This window comes from Mobula hypostoma, chromosome 21 (assembly GCF_963921235.1).
Source record: "Mobula hypostoma chromosome 21, sMobHyp1.1, whole genome shotgun sequence".
Classification (NCBI taxonomy): Eukaryota; Metazoa; Chordata; class Chondrichthyes; order Myliobatiformes; family Myliobatidae; genus Mobula; species Mobula hypostoma.
Genome location: NC_086117.1, coordinates 51,647,981 through 51,663,912, shown reverse-complemented (window position 1 = coordinate 51,663,912; position 15,932 = coordinate 51,647,981). Strand labels below are relative to the sequence as shown.

General features: G+C 42.5%; 1 protein-coding gene across 1 annotated transcript in view; it reads left to right on the top strand.

Annotated features, from left to right (window-relative positions):
• The window catches only part of dnah10 (dynein axonemal heavy chain 10), a 281,471-nt gene that overhangs the window by 200,413 nt on the left and 65,126 nt on the right, over positions 1 to 15,932 (top strand). The window contains exons 51-54 of the mRNA XM_063073994.1: positions 9,109 to 9,297; positions 9,437 to 9,608; positions 12,375 to 12,578; positions 14,397 to 14,477. Of these exons, the coding sequence (XP_062930064.1) occupies positions 9,109 to 9,297; positions 9,437 to 9,608; positions 12,375 to 12,578; positions 14,397 to 14,477 (646 nt within the window). The remainder of the gene's footprint in view (positions 1 to 9,108; positions 9,298 to 9,436; positions 9,609 to 12,374; positions 12,579 to 14,396; positions 14,478 to 15,932) is intronic.

The following is a 15,932-nucleotide window of genomic DNA, read 5'->3' as shown; positions in this document are numbered from 1 at the left end:
ACATTAACCCTTTCATTCCCAGAATCATCCTCATGAATCTCCTCTGGACCTTCTCCAACACCAGCACATCTTTTCTTAAATAAGAGGCCCAAAACTGCTCACAATTCTCACAACTGCAGTCTAACCAATGTCTTATAAAGCCTCAGCATTAAATCCTTAGTTTTATATTCTAGTCCTCTCAAAATGAATGCTAATATTGCATTTGCCTTCCTCACCACAGACTTGACCTGCAAGTTAACCTTTAGGGAAACCAGCACAAGGACTTCCAAGTCCCTTTGTACCTCTGATTTTCCAATTTTCTACCCGTTTAGAAAATAGTCTACACCTTTATTCCTTCTACCAAAGTGCATGACCATACACTTCCCTACAATATATTCCATCTGCCACTTCTTTGCTCATTCTCATAAACTGTCTAAGTCCTTATGCAGGCATGCTGATTCTGAAACACTACCTGCTCTTTCACCTGTCGTTATATCATCTGCAAACCTGGCCGCAAAGCCATCAATAATGTGAGAAGAAACGGTCCCAGTACCAACCCCTGTAGAACACTAATAGGCACCTACTGCTAGCCAGAATAGGCCCCCTTTATTCCCGCTCTGTCCCTCACAATTTTGTATGCCTGTATCAATCTCCCTTGATTCTCCTACACTCTGGGGAATAAAGTCCAAATCTCTGATTTATTCCTGTGATGGTAGTCTCTCATTCCAGAAACAAACCATTGTGTTGTACATTTTTATAATTCAATGGCTTGTTTCTGCAGTGAGAGACTACCTTCACAGGAATAAATCAAAGAGATTTGGACTTTGTGTTGTACATTTTTATAATTCAAAGTCCAAACCTCTTTGATTTATTTCTATAATGGTAGTCTCACATTCCAGAAACAAACCATTGAATTATAAAAATGTACAACACAATATGTAGGTAAGCCTACAAGAGGAGAGGCTGTACTTGATCTGGTATTGGGAAATGAACCTGGTCAGGGGTCAGCTTTTATAGTGGGAGAGCATTTTGGAGATGGTGATCACAATTCTATCTCCATTACCATAGCACTGGAGAGGGATAGGAACGGACAAGTTAGGAAAGTGTTTAATTGGAGTAAGGGGGAATATGAGACTATCAGGCAGGAACTTGGAAGCATAAATTGGGAACAGATATTCTCAGGGAAATGTAGGGAAGAAATGTGGCAAATGTTGAGGGGATATTTGCGTGGCGTTCTGCATAGGTATGTTCCAATGAGACAGGGAAAGGATAGTAGGGTACAGGAACTGTGCTGTACAAAGGCTGTTGAAAATCTAGTCAAGAAGAAAAGAAAAGCTTACGAAAGATTCAAAAAGCTAGGTAATGATCAAGATCTAGAAGATTATAAGGTTAGCAGGAAGGAGCTTAAGAATGAAATTAGGAGAGCCAGAAGGGGCCATGAGAAGGCCTTGGCGGACAGGATTAAGGAAAACCCCAAGGCATTCTACAAGTATGTGAAGAGCAAGAGGATAAGACGTAAGAGAATAGGACCAATCAAGTGTGACAGTGGAAAAGTGTGTATGGAACCGGAGGAGATAGCAGAGGTACTTAATGAATACTTTACTTCAGTATTCACTATGGAAAAGGATCTTGGCGATTGAATTCAATTGACTTTATTTCTTACATCCTTCACATACATGAGGAGTAAAAATCTTTATGTTACATCTCCATCTAAATGTGCAATGTGCAATCCTAGTAAATTATAATAAATAAAACACTTAGTGTAATATAGAGTACACTCAAGTCAGTCTGATGGCCTGGTGGAAGAAGCTGTCCTGGAGCCTGTTGGTCCTGGCTTTTATGTTGCGTAACCGCTTCCTGGATGGTAGCAGCTGGAATAGATTGTGGTTGGGATGGCTTGGGACCCCAATGATCCTACGGGTCTTTTTTACACATTTGTCCTTGTAAATTATTGTAGGGATGACTTACAGTGGATTGAAAAGCTTGAGCATATAGACATTAAGAAAGAGGATGTGCTGGAGCTTTTGGAAAGCATCAAGTTGGACCAGACGAGATGTACCCCAGGCTACTGTGGGAGGCGAGGGAGAAGATTACTGAGCTTCTGGCAATGATCTTTGCATCATCAATGGGGACGGGGGAGATTCTGGAGGATTGAAGGGTTGTAGATGTTGTTCCCTTATTCAAGAAAGGGACTAGAGATAGCCCAGCAAATTATAGACCAGTGAGTCTTACTTCAGTGGTTGGTAAGTTGATGGAAAAGATCTGGAAAGGCAGGATTTATGAACGTTTGGAGAGGCACAATACGATTAGGAATAGTCAGCATGGCTTTATCAAAGGCAGGTCGTGTCTTATGAGCCTGATTGAATGTTTTGAGGATGTGACTAAAACTGTTGATGAAGGTAGAGCAGTAGATGTAGAGTATATGGATTTCAGCAAGGCATTTGATAGTGTGGAGGGCTGTCAGAGGCTACAGCGGGACATTGATAGGATGCAGAACTGGGCAGATGGCAGAAGTAGCAGATGGAGTTCAACCCAGATAAGTGTGAGGTGGTTCATTTTGGCAGGTCAAATATGATGACAGAATATAGTATTAATGGTAAGACTCTTGGCAGTGTGGAGGATCAGAGGGATCTTGGGGTCCGAGTCCATAGGACACTTAAAGCTGCTGTGCAGGTTGACTCTGTGGTTAAGAAGGCATACGGTGCATTGGCCTTCATCAACTGTGGGATTGAGTTTAAGAGCCGAGAGATAATGTTATAGCTATATAGGACCCTGGTCAGACCACTTGGAGTACTGTTCTCAGTTCTGTCACCTCACTACAGGAAGGATGTGGAAACTATAGAAAGGGTGCAGAGGAGATTTACAAGGATGTTGCCTGGTTTGGGAAGCATCCCTTACGAGAATAGGTTGAGTGAACTTGGCCTTTTCTCCTTGGAGCGACGGAGGATGAGAGGTGACCTGATAGAGGTGTATAAGATGATGAGAGGCATTGATCATGTGGATAGTCAGAGGCTTTTTCCCAGGGCTGAAATGGCTAGCATGAGAGGGCACAGTTTTAAGGTGCTTGGAAGTAGGTACAGAGGAGATGTCGGGGTAAGTTTTTTATGCAGAGAGTGGTGAGTGTGTGGAATGGGCTGCCAGTGATTGTGGTACAGGCGGATACGATAGGGTCCTTTAAGAGACTCCTGGATAGGTACATAGATCTTAGAAAAATAGAAGGCTATGGGTAATCCTAGGTAATTTCTAAAGTAAGTAAATGTTCAGCACAGCACTGTGGGCCAAAGGGCCTGTATTGTGCTGTAGGTTTTCTATGTTTCTAACACAGAAGCAGGCCTTCCTGCCCTCATCCCCCATGCCAACTGTAATGCCTACCTGCTCTAATCCTAATTACTCACATTAGGCCTGTATTGATCCATGCTTTCCTATCTAAGTAGCTGTACAAATACCTTTTAAATGTTGTAAATGTATCTCCCTCCACCTTTTCACAAGATCACAAGACAAAGGAGCAGAAGCAGGCCATTCGGCCCATCGAGTCTGCTCCGCAGCTCCCCCATGAGCTAAACTATTCACCCATCTAGTTCCAATTTCCAGCTTTTTCCCCATATCCCTTGATACCCTGACTAATTAGATACCTGTCAATCTCCTCCTTAAACACCCTCAATGATCGGGCCTCCACAGGTGTATGTGGCAACGAATTCCACAAATCCACGACCCTCTGGCTAAAAAAATTTCTCCTTATCTCTGTTTTAACTGGGTACCCTCTAATTCTAAGACTATGGCCTCTTGTCCTGGACTCACCCACCAAGGGAAACAACCTTTCCACATCTACTCTGTCCAACCCTTTCAACATTCGAAATGTTTCTATGAGATCCCCTCTCATTCTTCTATACTCTAATGAATACAATCCAAGAGCCAACAAAGGCTCCTCGTATGTTAGCCCCTGCATTCCAGGAATCATCCTTGTAAATCTTCTCTGAACTCTCTCCAACATCAGTACATCATTCTAAGATAGGGGGCCCAAAACTGCACACAGTATTACAAATGAGGTCTCACTAATGCCCCATAGAGCCACATCAACACCTCCTTACTCTTATACACTATTCCTCTTGAAATGAATGCCAACATAGCATTCGCTTTCCTTACCGCCGATCCAACTTGGTGGTTAACCTTTGTGGTATCCTGCACGAGGACCCCCAAGTCCCTTTGCACTTTCGATTTTTGAATTTTCTCCCCATTCTAAATAATAATCTGCCCGATTATTTCTTCTTCCGAAATGTACAACCGTACACTTGTCAACGTTGTATCTCACCTGCCATTTCTTTGCCCATTCTCCTAAACTAACTAAGTCTCTCCGCAACCTTTCCGTTTCTTCAACATTTCCTGCTCCTCCACCTATCTTGGTGTCATCCACAAATTTAGCCACAAAACCATTTAATCCATAATCCAAATCATTGACATACATCGTAAAAAGAAGCAGCCCCAACACCGACCCCTGCGGAACACCACTAGTAACCAGTAACCCATCAGAATAGGATCCCTTTATTCCCACCCTTTGCTTTCTGCCTATCAGCCAATGCTCCACCCATTTCAATATCTTTCCTATAATTCCATGGGCTCTCATCTTATTAAGCAGCCTTATATGCGGCACCTTATCGAAGGCCTTTTGAAAATCCAAATGCACAACATCCACAGCCTCTCCCTTGTCAATCTTATTCGAGATTACCTCAAAAAATTCCAATCGGTTGGTGAGACAGGATCTTCCCTTCATGAAACCATGCTGGCTTCGGCCTATCTTGTCATGCACCTGGAGGTATTTCATAACCTCGTCCCTGAGGATTGACTCCAATATCTTTCCAACTACCGATGTCAGACTAATAGGTCTGTAATTTTCTTTTTGCTGCCTCCTTCCTTTCTTAAATAGCGGAACTACATTTGTGACCTTCCAGTCCTCCGGAACCATGCCAGAGTCTATTGATTCCTGGAAGATCATTTCCAATGCTTCCACAATCTCCTAAGCCACCTCCTTCAGAACCCTTGGGTGCACCTCATCCAGACCGGGAGACTTATCTATTCTTAGTCCACTTAGCTTCTCAAGCACTTTCTCTCTAGTAATCTTGACTGTACCTAATTCTATTCTGATACCTCTGGCTTTCAGGTATATTGCTCATGTCTTCCACTGTGAAGACTGATGCAAAATACTCATTCAGTTCCTCCGCCATCTCTTTGTTATCCATCATAATTTCTCCAGCATCATTTTCAATCAGTCCCGTATCTACCCTTGTCACTCTTTTACTCTTCATATATTTAAAAAAACTCTTAGTATCCTTTTTTATGTTAATCGCCAACTCCCTTTCATAATTCATCTTTTCTTTCCTAATGACTTTCTTAGTTTCCTTCTGTAAGTTTTTAAAAGTCTTCCAGTCCTCATTTTCCCCACTAATTTTTGCTTCCTTGTACACCGTTTTTTTGGTTTTTATTTTTGTCTTAACCTCTCTCGTTAGTCACATTTGTGCCATTTTTCCATTCATGATTTTCTTTTTTCTTGGAATATATTTTTCCTGCATTTTCCTTATTTCTTGTAGGAATTGTATCCAATTCTGCTCTGCCGTCCCTCCATTTAGCTTACTTTTCCAATCTACTTGGGCCAGTTTCTCTCATACCACTGTAATTTCCCCTGTTCCACTGAAATATCGATACACCTGATACCAGCTTCTCCTTTTCAAATTTGAAACTGAACTCAATCATATTATGATCACTACTTCCAAGGGGTTCCTTTACCTCCAGCTCCCTAATCGTCTCAGGTTCATTACACAGCACCCAATCCAAAACAGCCAGTCCCCTGGTGGGCTTCTGGACAAGCTGCTCTAAAAAGCCATCCTGTAGGCATTCTACAAACTCCCTCTCCTGAGATCCATTACCTTCCTGACTTTCCCAATCCACTTTCATATTAAAATCCCCCATAATTATCTTGACATTTTCCTTCTGACACGCTTTTTCTATTTCCAGCTGTAACTTGTAGTCCACATCCTGGCTGTTGTTTGGAGGCCTGTATATAACTGCTGTTAGTGTCTTTTTACCCTTGCCATTTCTTAATTCTACCCATAAGGATTCTACCTCTTCTGATCCTATGTCCCTTCTTTCTATTGATTTGATATCATTACTTACCATCAGGGCCACGCCACCCCCTTTACCTACCGTCCTATCTTTCCGATACACTGTGTATCCTTGGATATTCAGCTCCCAATCACATCTATCATTTAGCCATGACTCGGTGATGGCCACAATGCAATATCTTTTAACCTGCAGCTGTGCAGCAAGGTCATCCACTTTATTTCTAATGCTGCGCGCATTTAAGTACAGTACATTTAGATCAGTATCTGTTTGCTGATTTTGCTATATTTCTATTTTGTAGCAAATTATCCTGTATATTCTCCGGCCTATCCTTCTTGCCATCTTTGCTGCACAGTATTTTTGACTTATTTCTATTTTCCTCTTCCTCGACCCTAACACCTTGGTTTCCTTCCCCTTGCCAACTTAGTTTAAACCCTCTCTAACAGCTATATTAAACAATCCCGCCAGGATATTAGTACCTTTTGAGTTCAGGTGTAATCCATCTTTTTTATATAAGTCATACCTTCCCCAAAATAGATCCCAATGATTCAAGAATTTGAAACCCTACCCCCTGCACCAGTTACTTAGCCACACATTCATCTGCTTAATTCTGCTGTTCTTACCATAGTTAGTGTGCAGCTCAGGCAGCAATCCTGATATTATTACTCTGGAGGTCCGGCTTTTCAGTCTATGTCATTGGTACCAACATGTACCAAGACTTCCGGCTGCTCGCCCTCTCTCCTCAGAATACTCTGAACTCGATCTGAGACATCCCGTACCTGGGCACCAGGGAGGCAACACACCATCCGGGTATCCTTGTCTGGCTCGCAGAATCTCATGTCCGTCCCCTTACGATGGAATCCCCTATGACTACCGCATTTCTTCTTGCTCTCTTGATTTTGGCACTGGGCAGAGTGCCAGAGTCCTGTTCACTGTGATCCTCCTCTGTCCGGTCTGCCTCTTCAACAGTATCCAAAACGATATATCGATTTCTGAGGGGGACTGTCACAGGAGTGCTATCCACTACCTCTCTATGGGTAGTGTCTATCACCTCCTCACTTTCCATAATTAGCCGAAGGTTATCAATTTCCATCTCCAGCTCCTTAACACGGTCCTTCAGGAGCCTCATCTCAGTGCACCTGGTGCAGATGTAATCCTTGGGGAGGCTGCGAGTCTCCCAGGGTCCCCACATCTGGCACTCCAAGCACAATACTAATCCTAGATGCATACCTCTAGTGCTACTGTTTGTACTAAATACCAAAAAACTGTAACTTACTCTGTTACTATGAGACTCAACGGTCGCAGGAAGTCTCTTCCCGTCTCCGCCGAAGCCCGTTGAGCCAAGGCCCTTTCACTCTGCACCCTCTCACTCCGCAGCCCGCTCCAACGCTGCCCGCTGGATATGGCGGTTTCCTTTTTAAACTGTTCGTGCTCAACTGGCTGACGTCACGCACCTGTGCAGTCTGGCCTCTCTCCTACTCCGAGAAATCAAATGTCTTCTTGCTGGAAATCCTTAGCCTCTTACCGCTGTCTTCTTGATCCAAGGAGACTCTGGCAGCTCATTCCAGATATTCACCATGCTCTGTGTGGGAAAAGCTTATCCCTCAGATCTCCTTAAATTTTACCCCTCTCAATACCCCCTTACCCTATGCAAAGGATTCTTCTTTCCTTCTGATCCCTTCATAATTTTATAAACTTGAACTCACTCACTCTTCAGCCTCCTGTATTCCAGTGAGAATCCAATGAGAATAAGCCCTAAATAAAAACTTTTGGACAAGACCAATATGGTCTACAAAATCCAATGCAGGGACTGCAGCGAATATTAGATCAGACTAACTAGGAGAAAACTATCTGCAAGGATCCATGAACATCAACCGGCTGTAAAGTGCCATGACCAGCTCTCCTTAATCTCTACCCATGAAGATCGAGAGAGGCTCAAATTCGATTGGACATCATTGCGCAAGGAAACAGCACGCAAGAGAAATCCTAGAAGCATAGTTTTCTGTGAACAATTCTATAACCAGACATGTAGACTTCTATCCTATTTATGAGTTAATGAGGGCAAAATTTCTGACCACAATGCATGGAGTTCGCCAGGCAATCAATCAACGATGAGATTTCCTCCCTACATCGTAATTGAGTTTCTGTAATAATGACAGCTGATTGATAAGTAGATACAGGCCAAGCATTTGAAGAACACACCAGAATTAACAGCGCACTGATGATGTCTCCTCATATGGTGATGAAACAGTTGCAAGTAAATAGCCAAGTTTGGAGGACAACTCAACCCAACCAGAATAAACCCGGCCTATCCAGTCTCTCCTTATAACTACAGCCCTTCATTCCAGCAATATCCTAGGGAATCTCTTCTGCACTCTCTCTATTGCTAACACACCTTTCCTGTAGTGCGGTGACAAGAATTGTACGTAATACTCTATGTGCGGACCAACTAATGCCGTATACTCATGAAACTCCTCCAGACCCTCTCTGCTGTCCTTACATTCTTCCTATAATATGGTGACCAGGACTAAACATAGTACTTGAGTTGAGGACAAACTCATGTTTTGTAGAAGTACAGCATGACCTCCCTATTTTAATCTGCAAGGATCTATTGATAAGAGGTCATGGGTTAAGGGTGGAAGATTAAAAGTTTAAGGGGAACACAAGGGGAAACATCTTCACTCTGAAGATTGTGAGCATGTGGAACGAGCTGCTAGCGCAAGTGGTGCTTGTGAGCTTGATTTCAATGTTTAAGAGAAGTTTGGATAGGTACATGGATGGTAGGGGTGTGGAGGGCTATGGTCCTGGTTCAGGATGACGGGAGTAGGCAGTTTAAGTGGTTTGGCACATACTAGGTAGGCTGAAGGGCCTGCCTCTGTGCATGTATTTTTCCTATGACTCTTAAAAAGTCCAACGTTCTGCAAGCCGTATTAACCTACCCTATCACACTTAGTGATTTCAGCATACCTTTACTGGATTGACTTTCAAGTGACAAAAATTCGATTGATTTTGTGACAGGAAATTTTGGAAGAGTACAACGAACTGAAGTCTCAAATGAACCTGGTGTTGTTTGATGATGCTGTGGAGCACTTGACACGGATCCATCGGATTATCAGGATGGACAGGGGCCATGCTCTGCTGGTGGGTGTTGGTGGTTCTGGCAAGCAGTCCCTGACCAAACTAGCTACATACACAGCGAACTGTGAGGTAAGCTCCCGCCTCTGCAGCCCATGCTGTTAGGCAATTTATATGAAGCTGCCTTATGTTAGATTGAGCACAGAACGAGCATATTAATATAAGGTTAGCACTAATAAACGCTTAATCATTTCTGCTTCATTCAAATCAGATTTTTGAGATTGTCCTGGGTCGAGGTTATTCTGAGACTAATTTCCGAGATGATTTGAAGGTTCTGTATCTGAAACTAGGGATTGACAACAAGCCAACAGTCTTTCTCTTTACTGATGCACACGTGGCTGAGGAAGGATTCCTGGAGCTGATAAACAACATGTTAACCTCAGGTATTCCTAACATAATATTTCTGTTAGTCTGAGGCACATGGATCTTAATTGCAGAAGTGACACGAACAAACTCCCTCAATGAAGCAGTTTAAACGACCAGACACCCAATATTTCCATATCAGGAGACAAACTATCAACTGACATCCTTTACAACCTATCGATTCCCACAGTTATCCTGACTGTACCTCTTCCCATCCTATCGCCTATAAAAATCCTATTCCCTTTTCTCAATTCCTTTGCCTTCGCTGCTTTTGTTCCCAGTACACGGTTTTCTATTCCAGGATATCAGAGATGTCCTCCTCCTTCGTAGAATGGGGTTTCTTTCCCTCCACTGTTGATGCTGCCTTCACCCATATCCCCTCCATTTACAGAACATCCATGCTCACCCCATCTTCCTGTCACCTTAACAGTTCCGCGTCCTTACCTACCACCCCATCAGCCTCCACATTCAACATATCATCCTCCACAACTTTCACCCTCTCCAAAGGGATCCCATCATTAATCATATTTTTACCTTCCACCCCCACCCCTGTGCTTTACACAGGGATCGCTCCCTCCGTGATTTCCTTCTCCATTTGTCCCTCCCCACTAATCTTCCTCGCGGCATTTATCCCAGCAAGCGGACTAAGTGCTACACCTGTCCATACACCTCCTCCCTCACCTCCATTCAGGGCCCTAAACAGTCCTTTTAGGTGAAGTAACACTTTACCTGCAAATCTGCTGGGGTCATCTGTTGTGTTTGGTGTTCCCAATGCAGCATTCTCTACACTGGTGAGACCCATCGTAAGCCGGGGGAGTGCTTTGTCGAGCACTTCCGCTGCATCCACCACAAGTGGAGCTTCCCGGTGGCCAAACGTTTTAAATCCTATTCTCATTCCTGTTCAGACATGTTGGTCCATGGCCTCCTCTTGTGCCAAAATGAGGTGAGCCTCAGGGTGGAGGAGCAACACCTTATATTCTGTTAGGGTAGCCTTTAACTGATGGCATGAATATCGTTTTCTCCTTCCGATAAAAACATTCCACCCCTCCTTTATTCTCCACTCTGACCTTTTTCCTCTTCTCACCTGCCTATTACTTTCCCCCTGAGTCACCTCCTCCTTCCCTTTCTCTTATGGTCCATTCTCCTCACATATCAGATTCCTTCTTCACCAGTCCTTTACTTTTCCCACCTAACTGGCTTCACCTAACTCCTTCCAGTTAGCCTTCTTCCCCTCCCACCCCATCTTTTTATCTTTCCCCATCCTTTCCAGTCCTGATGAAGGGTCTCAGCCCAAACATTGACTGTTCAGTTCCATTGATGCTGCCTAGACTTTCTCATGTTTACCAACATTATCATGTTTGTCTGAATATAATAGCATAATAAAGCTTTTGGCCTATCGCAAAATGTGCTTTCTGTTAGAATTTTATCTAATACCTCACTAATAACTTAATTGTCTTGTGTCACTTGGACAACTCCCGAGAAAATGCAGCCGTCAAATGCTGCAGTGTTAAGAAAATCAAAAACTGAGAAATAAAAAAATTCCAGAACTGCTGAAAGTATGAAATAAAGATAGAAAATGCTGGAGACACTGAGCAGATTAGACAGCGTCTGTGGAAAGAAAAAGGAGGAGTGTTTCAAGTCCTAGCATTTGCGTCAGGAGTTGGAAAGTGAAACTAGTGAGAGACGTGACTGGCTGACCCTACCTGGGCTACCTGGCCCTGAATTTGGAGAATATTGGGGTCTTTGGGGTTTGGCTCAACATGCCATTTATTTTCCATATTTTACCATTTCCTAACCTCCCACCCTCATTGTAACCTCTCTCTTTCTGAAACAATAGCTATTTTTATATTTATAGTTACTTATCAGGTAACTATAACTTCCACTGATAATCTTATAACTGCTCTCTTCTCACTGCTGCCATCAGGAAGAAGGTACAGGAGCCTCAGGACTCTCACCACCAGGTTCAGGCACACTTATTACCCCTCAACCATCAGGCTCTTAAACCAGAGGGGATAACTTCACTCAACGTTACTTGCCCCATCATTGAAATGTCCACAACCAATGGACACACTTTCAAGGACTTTTCACCTCATATTCTTGATATTTATCGCTTATTTAATTATTATTATTTCTTCATTTTCCTATTTGCACAGATTGTTGTCTTCTGCACTCTGGTTGAACGCCCTAGTTGAGCGGTCTTTTTTTTTATTCTGTTGTGATTATTATTCTGCAGATTTATTGAGTATACCCGCAAGAAAATGAATCTCAGAGTTGTATATGTTGACATATACGTACTTCAATGGATAAAATATACTTTGAGCTTTGAACTTTGAGGTCTTGAATGTCAGGTTTCAGGTTGACTTGGTTTGTAGGAACATTCTGTACTGCAAAACTATCTTTTGTGAAATAGTAATTTTACTGCATTACTGTTAACTATTTTTATTGCATTTTATATTTAACACAATTATTTCAATGTGCTGCCTATTTATATTTTCTTGTCTACCATATTAACTACAGTATGACATCGGAAAAATAACATTCTTTAATATCAGAAATATCAGGCAATGGCTCTGACAATAATCACAAGCAAGAATAAAATATTCACAACTGGATTGGTGGGGTAGGTTGATTTCTGTTTCCAGTATGTGGCCAGAACTGCTGAGTAGTGGACCAGGTGGACCAGGACCCTCCCAGCTATTCCTCTGGGCTAGGCAGCCCTGAGCTGTAACAGAAACTGCAGAATGAAAGGTAACTAATAGGATTTCTTCATCACTTTCCTTTTACAGGCATTGTCCCAGCACTCTTTCCAGATGAGGAGAAAGAAGGCATCTTAGGACAAATAAGAGAGGAAGCAATGAAAGCTGGTTGCAGTCCAGCTAAAGAGAGTATCTGGCAGTATTTTATCAATAAGAGTGCCAGTAATCTGCATATTGTATTGGGCATGTCGCCTGTTGGTGATGTGTTACGGACACGATGTCGGAACTTCCCAGGTCTGTTGTTTGGCTATGTGGTGACTGAATGTTTTGCTGTGTTTAGCTAACCATTATACTAAGATCACATATACACTAGTCCCAAATAAATGCACTAATATCACATATAGTCCCTAATAAACATATGATGTAAACTAAACATTGCACTAAGATCACATATGGTCCCTAATAAACATATGACTTAAACAAACATTGCAATAATATCACATATAGTCCCTAATAAACTTATGACGTTAGCTAACAATTACACTATGATCACACATCGTCCCTAATAAACATAGAACTTAAGCTAACTGTTGCACTACCATCACATATAGTCCTTAGTAACCGTAGGCTGCTGAGGGTAAGCTTCAAACTCATTGCTTTTATTTCAAAAGGGTTTACAGTGTGAAACACAGACTTAAAAACTGAAGAGCACCTATAGCAATGTACCACATAGACCAACTAACTGGAGCTCTTTGGCTCTGATATAACGTCAGACAATGAATGTTGTACATTTTCATGATTCATAACTTTATCGATGATTGTAAGCACACTAATTGGACAGTAATTTGATGGATTCAGTATTTCCTATATGGGCAAATCATTGGTGGTGGTGTTGACGTAGGATCACCTGTTCTAGTCATAAGCACAGAAACAAGCCCTTTAGCTATCTCATCTGTGCTGACCAGTTCCACTTGCCTGTGTTTGGGCCGTATACCTCCAATCCCTTCTTATCTCTGTACCTGTCCAAGTGTCTTTTAAATGTTGCTATTGTACCTCCCTCAACTACTTCCTCTAGCAGTTCATTCCATATACGGATCAACCTCTGTGTGGAAAAAGTTACCTCCAGATTCCTGTGAAATCTATATCCCTTCTCATCTTAAACTGATGTCCTCTAGTTTTTGATTTCCCCAGCTCTGGGAAACAGACAGTGTATTCATCCTACATATGCCCCTCATGATTTTAAGCACCTTCGTAATGTCATGCTACATTCTTATTTGTAAATAACACTATTCTTTGCATTTCTGGTCAGATGCTAAATGCATTTCATTGGCTTTGTATTTGTACTCGGCACAATGACAATAAAGTTGAATCTAATCTAATCTAATCTATATGTTCCAAGGAATAACTTCTCGCTATAATCCAGTACCTTGAGTCCCGGCAATATACTCATAAATCTTCTCTGCACTTTTTCCAGCTTTATGCATCTTTCCTATTGCATGGTGACCAAAACTGTACACAATACTCCAAGTATAGCCTTTACTAGTGTCTGGACTTCTCACCTTCTTTACAATGTAACTTCCTGACTTCTATACTCAGTGCCCTGACTGATGGCGTGCCAATCACCACCTTCACCATTTTCTGTTATATGCTGCACTGGAAGAGATTGTGTAAAAACATGACTATACGTATCTGGAGCCCATCTTCAGGATGTTGTAGGGCTTTGTAGTGTTGTTAGGCCTTTACAATGTGTGGGGTAATTAAATTGACTGAACGTAGAACTTATGTTCTAGTATAGGCTTTTTGGCCTCCGATGTTGTGCTGACCCCTTAATTTAGTCCAAGATCAATCTGACCTTTTCCTCCCAACTCCTCACTGTGATGGAGGTCTTGGCAACGTTTAACACACCCAATCTTAACCTGGACGCTGAAAGGGAGCTCACATTTCCAAGCTGGCCCCAGTTTTAACTTTCTCTTCTATTTTATATTTACTCAGTGGTTGAATCTTCAGTTTATTAACTGCATAAAAGCTTTCAGTGTTATGTGATCTTGCAGACTGGAAGTTGGATGATACCTGAAGTGACTGCTCAGTTACTGATAATGACGTGTTTTACAGGTCTGGTGAATAATACCGGAATTGACTGGTTTTTACCATGGCCACCCCAGGCACTGCTTGCCGTGGCACAGGCGTTCTTGGGTGAGCAAAACACGTACTGAATCCTGTTTAATGTCACTGCATATGTCAAGAAATTTGTTGTTTTGTGCCAGCAGTACTTTGCAATACATAGTAATTTTTAAAAACTGTAAATTACTGGGAGAAATATATATTTAAAAAATTAAATTAAATAAGAAGTGCAAAAAGGTATTGAGGTAGTATAATGGGTTCATTGTCCATTCAGAAATCTGAAGGCAGAGAGCAACAAGTTATTCCCAAAACTTTTAGTGTGTTCTTTAGGCTCCTGTGCTTTCTCCTTGATGGTGGTAATGAGAAGAGGGCATGTCCTGGGTGATGGGGGTCCTTAATGATGGATGTTGCTTTTCTCGAAGCACCGTCTTTTGAAGATGTCCTTGATTCTGTGACGGCTAGTGCCTGTGATGAAGCTGGCTAAGTTTACAACTTTCTGCAGCTTTTTCTGGTTCTGTGAAGTGGTCCCTCCATTCTAGACAATGATGCAAGCAGTTAGAATGCTCTCCACAGTACCTCTGTAGAAATTTGTGAAAGCCTTCCCTTATGACCTAGTAAGACCATAAGATATAGGAGCAGAATTAGGCCATTTGGTCCATCAGGTCTGCTCCGCTATTTCATCATGGTTAATCCAATTTTCCTCTCAGCCCCAGTCTCCTGCCTTCTTCCTGTATCCCTTCATGCCCTGACCAATCAAGAATCTGTCTAGCTCTGCCTTAAAAACACATAAATACATAGAAACATAGAAAACCTACAGCACAATGCAGGCCCTTCGACCCACAGAGCTGTGCCGAACATGTCCTTACCTTAGAAATTACCTAGGGTTACACATAGCCCTCTATTTATCTGAGCTCCATGTACCTGTCCAGGAGTCTCTCAAAACACCCAATCGTATCCGCCTTCACCACCGTCGCCGACAGCCCATTCCACACACTCACCACTCTCTGCGTAAAAAAACTTACCCTTGACATCCCCTCTGTACCTGTACAAATACTTGGCTTCCACAGTTGCTTGTGGCAAAGAATTCCACAGATTCACCACCCTCTGGCTAAAAAAAATCTATCATCTCCGTTCTAAATGTACGCCCCATCTCTCACTAACTCTTCCTTCAGTTAGTCCTGATGAAGGGTCTCGGCCTGAAACGTCGACTGTACCTCTTCCTAGAGATGCTGCCTGGCCTGCTGTATTCACCAGCAACTTTGATGTGTGTTGCTTGAATTTCCAGCATCTGCAGAATTCCTGTTGTTTGCCCCTCTATTCTGTGTCCTCTGGTCTTAGACTCTCCCATCATAGGATACATCCTCTCCACATCCACTCTTTCAAGGCCTTTCACCATTCGATAGGTTTCAAAGAGGTCACTCCTCATTTTTCTGAATTCTAGTGAATACAGGCCCATAGCGATGGAACACTCTCCATGTGAAAGCCAGCCAATCCTGAAATCATTTTCGTGAACCTCCTTTGAACCTT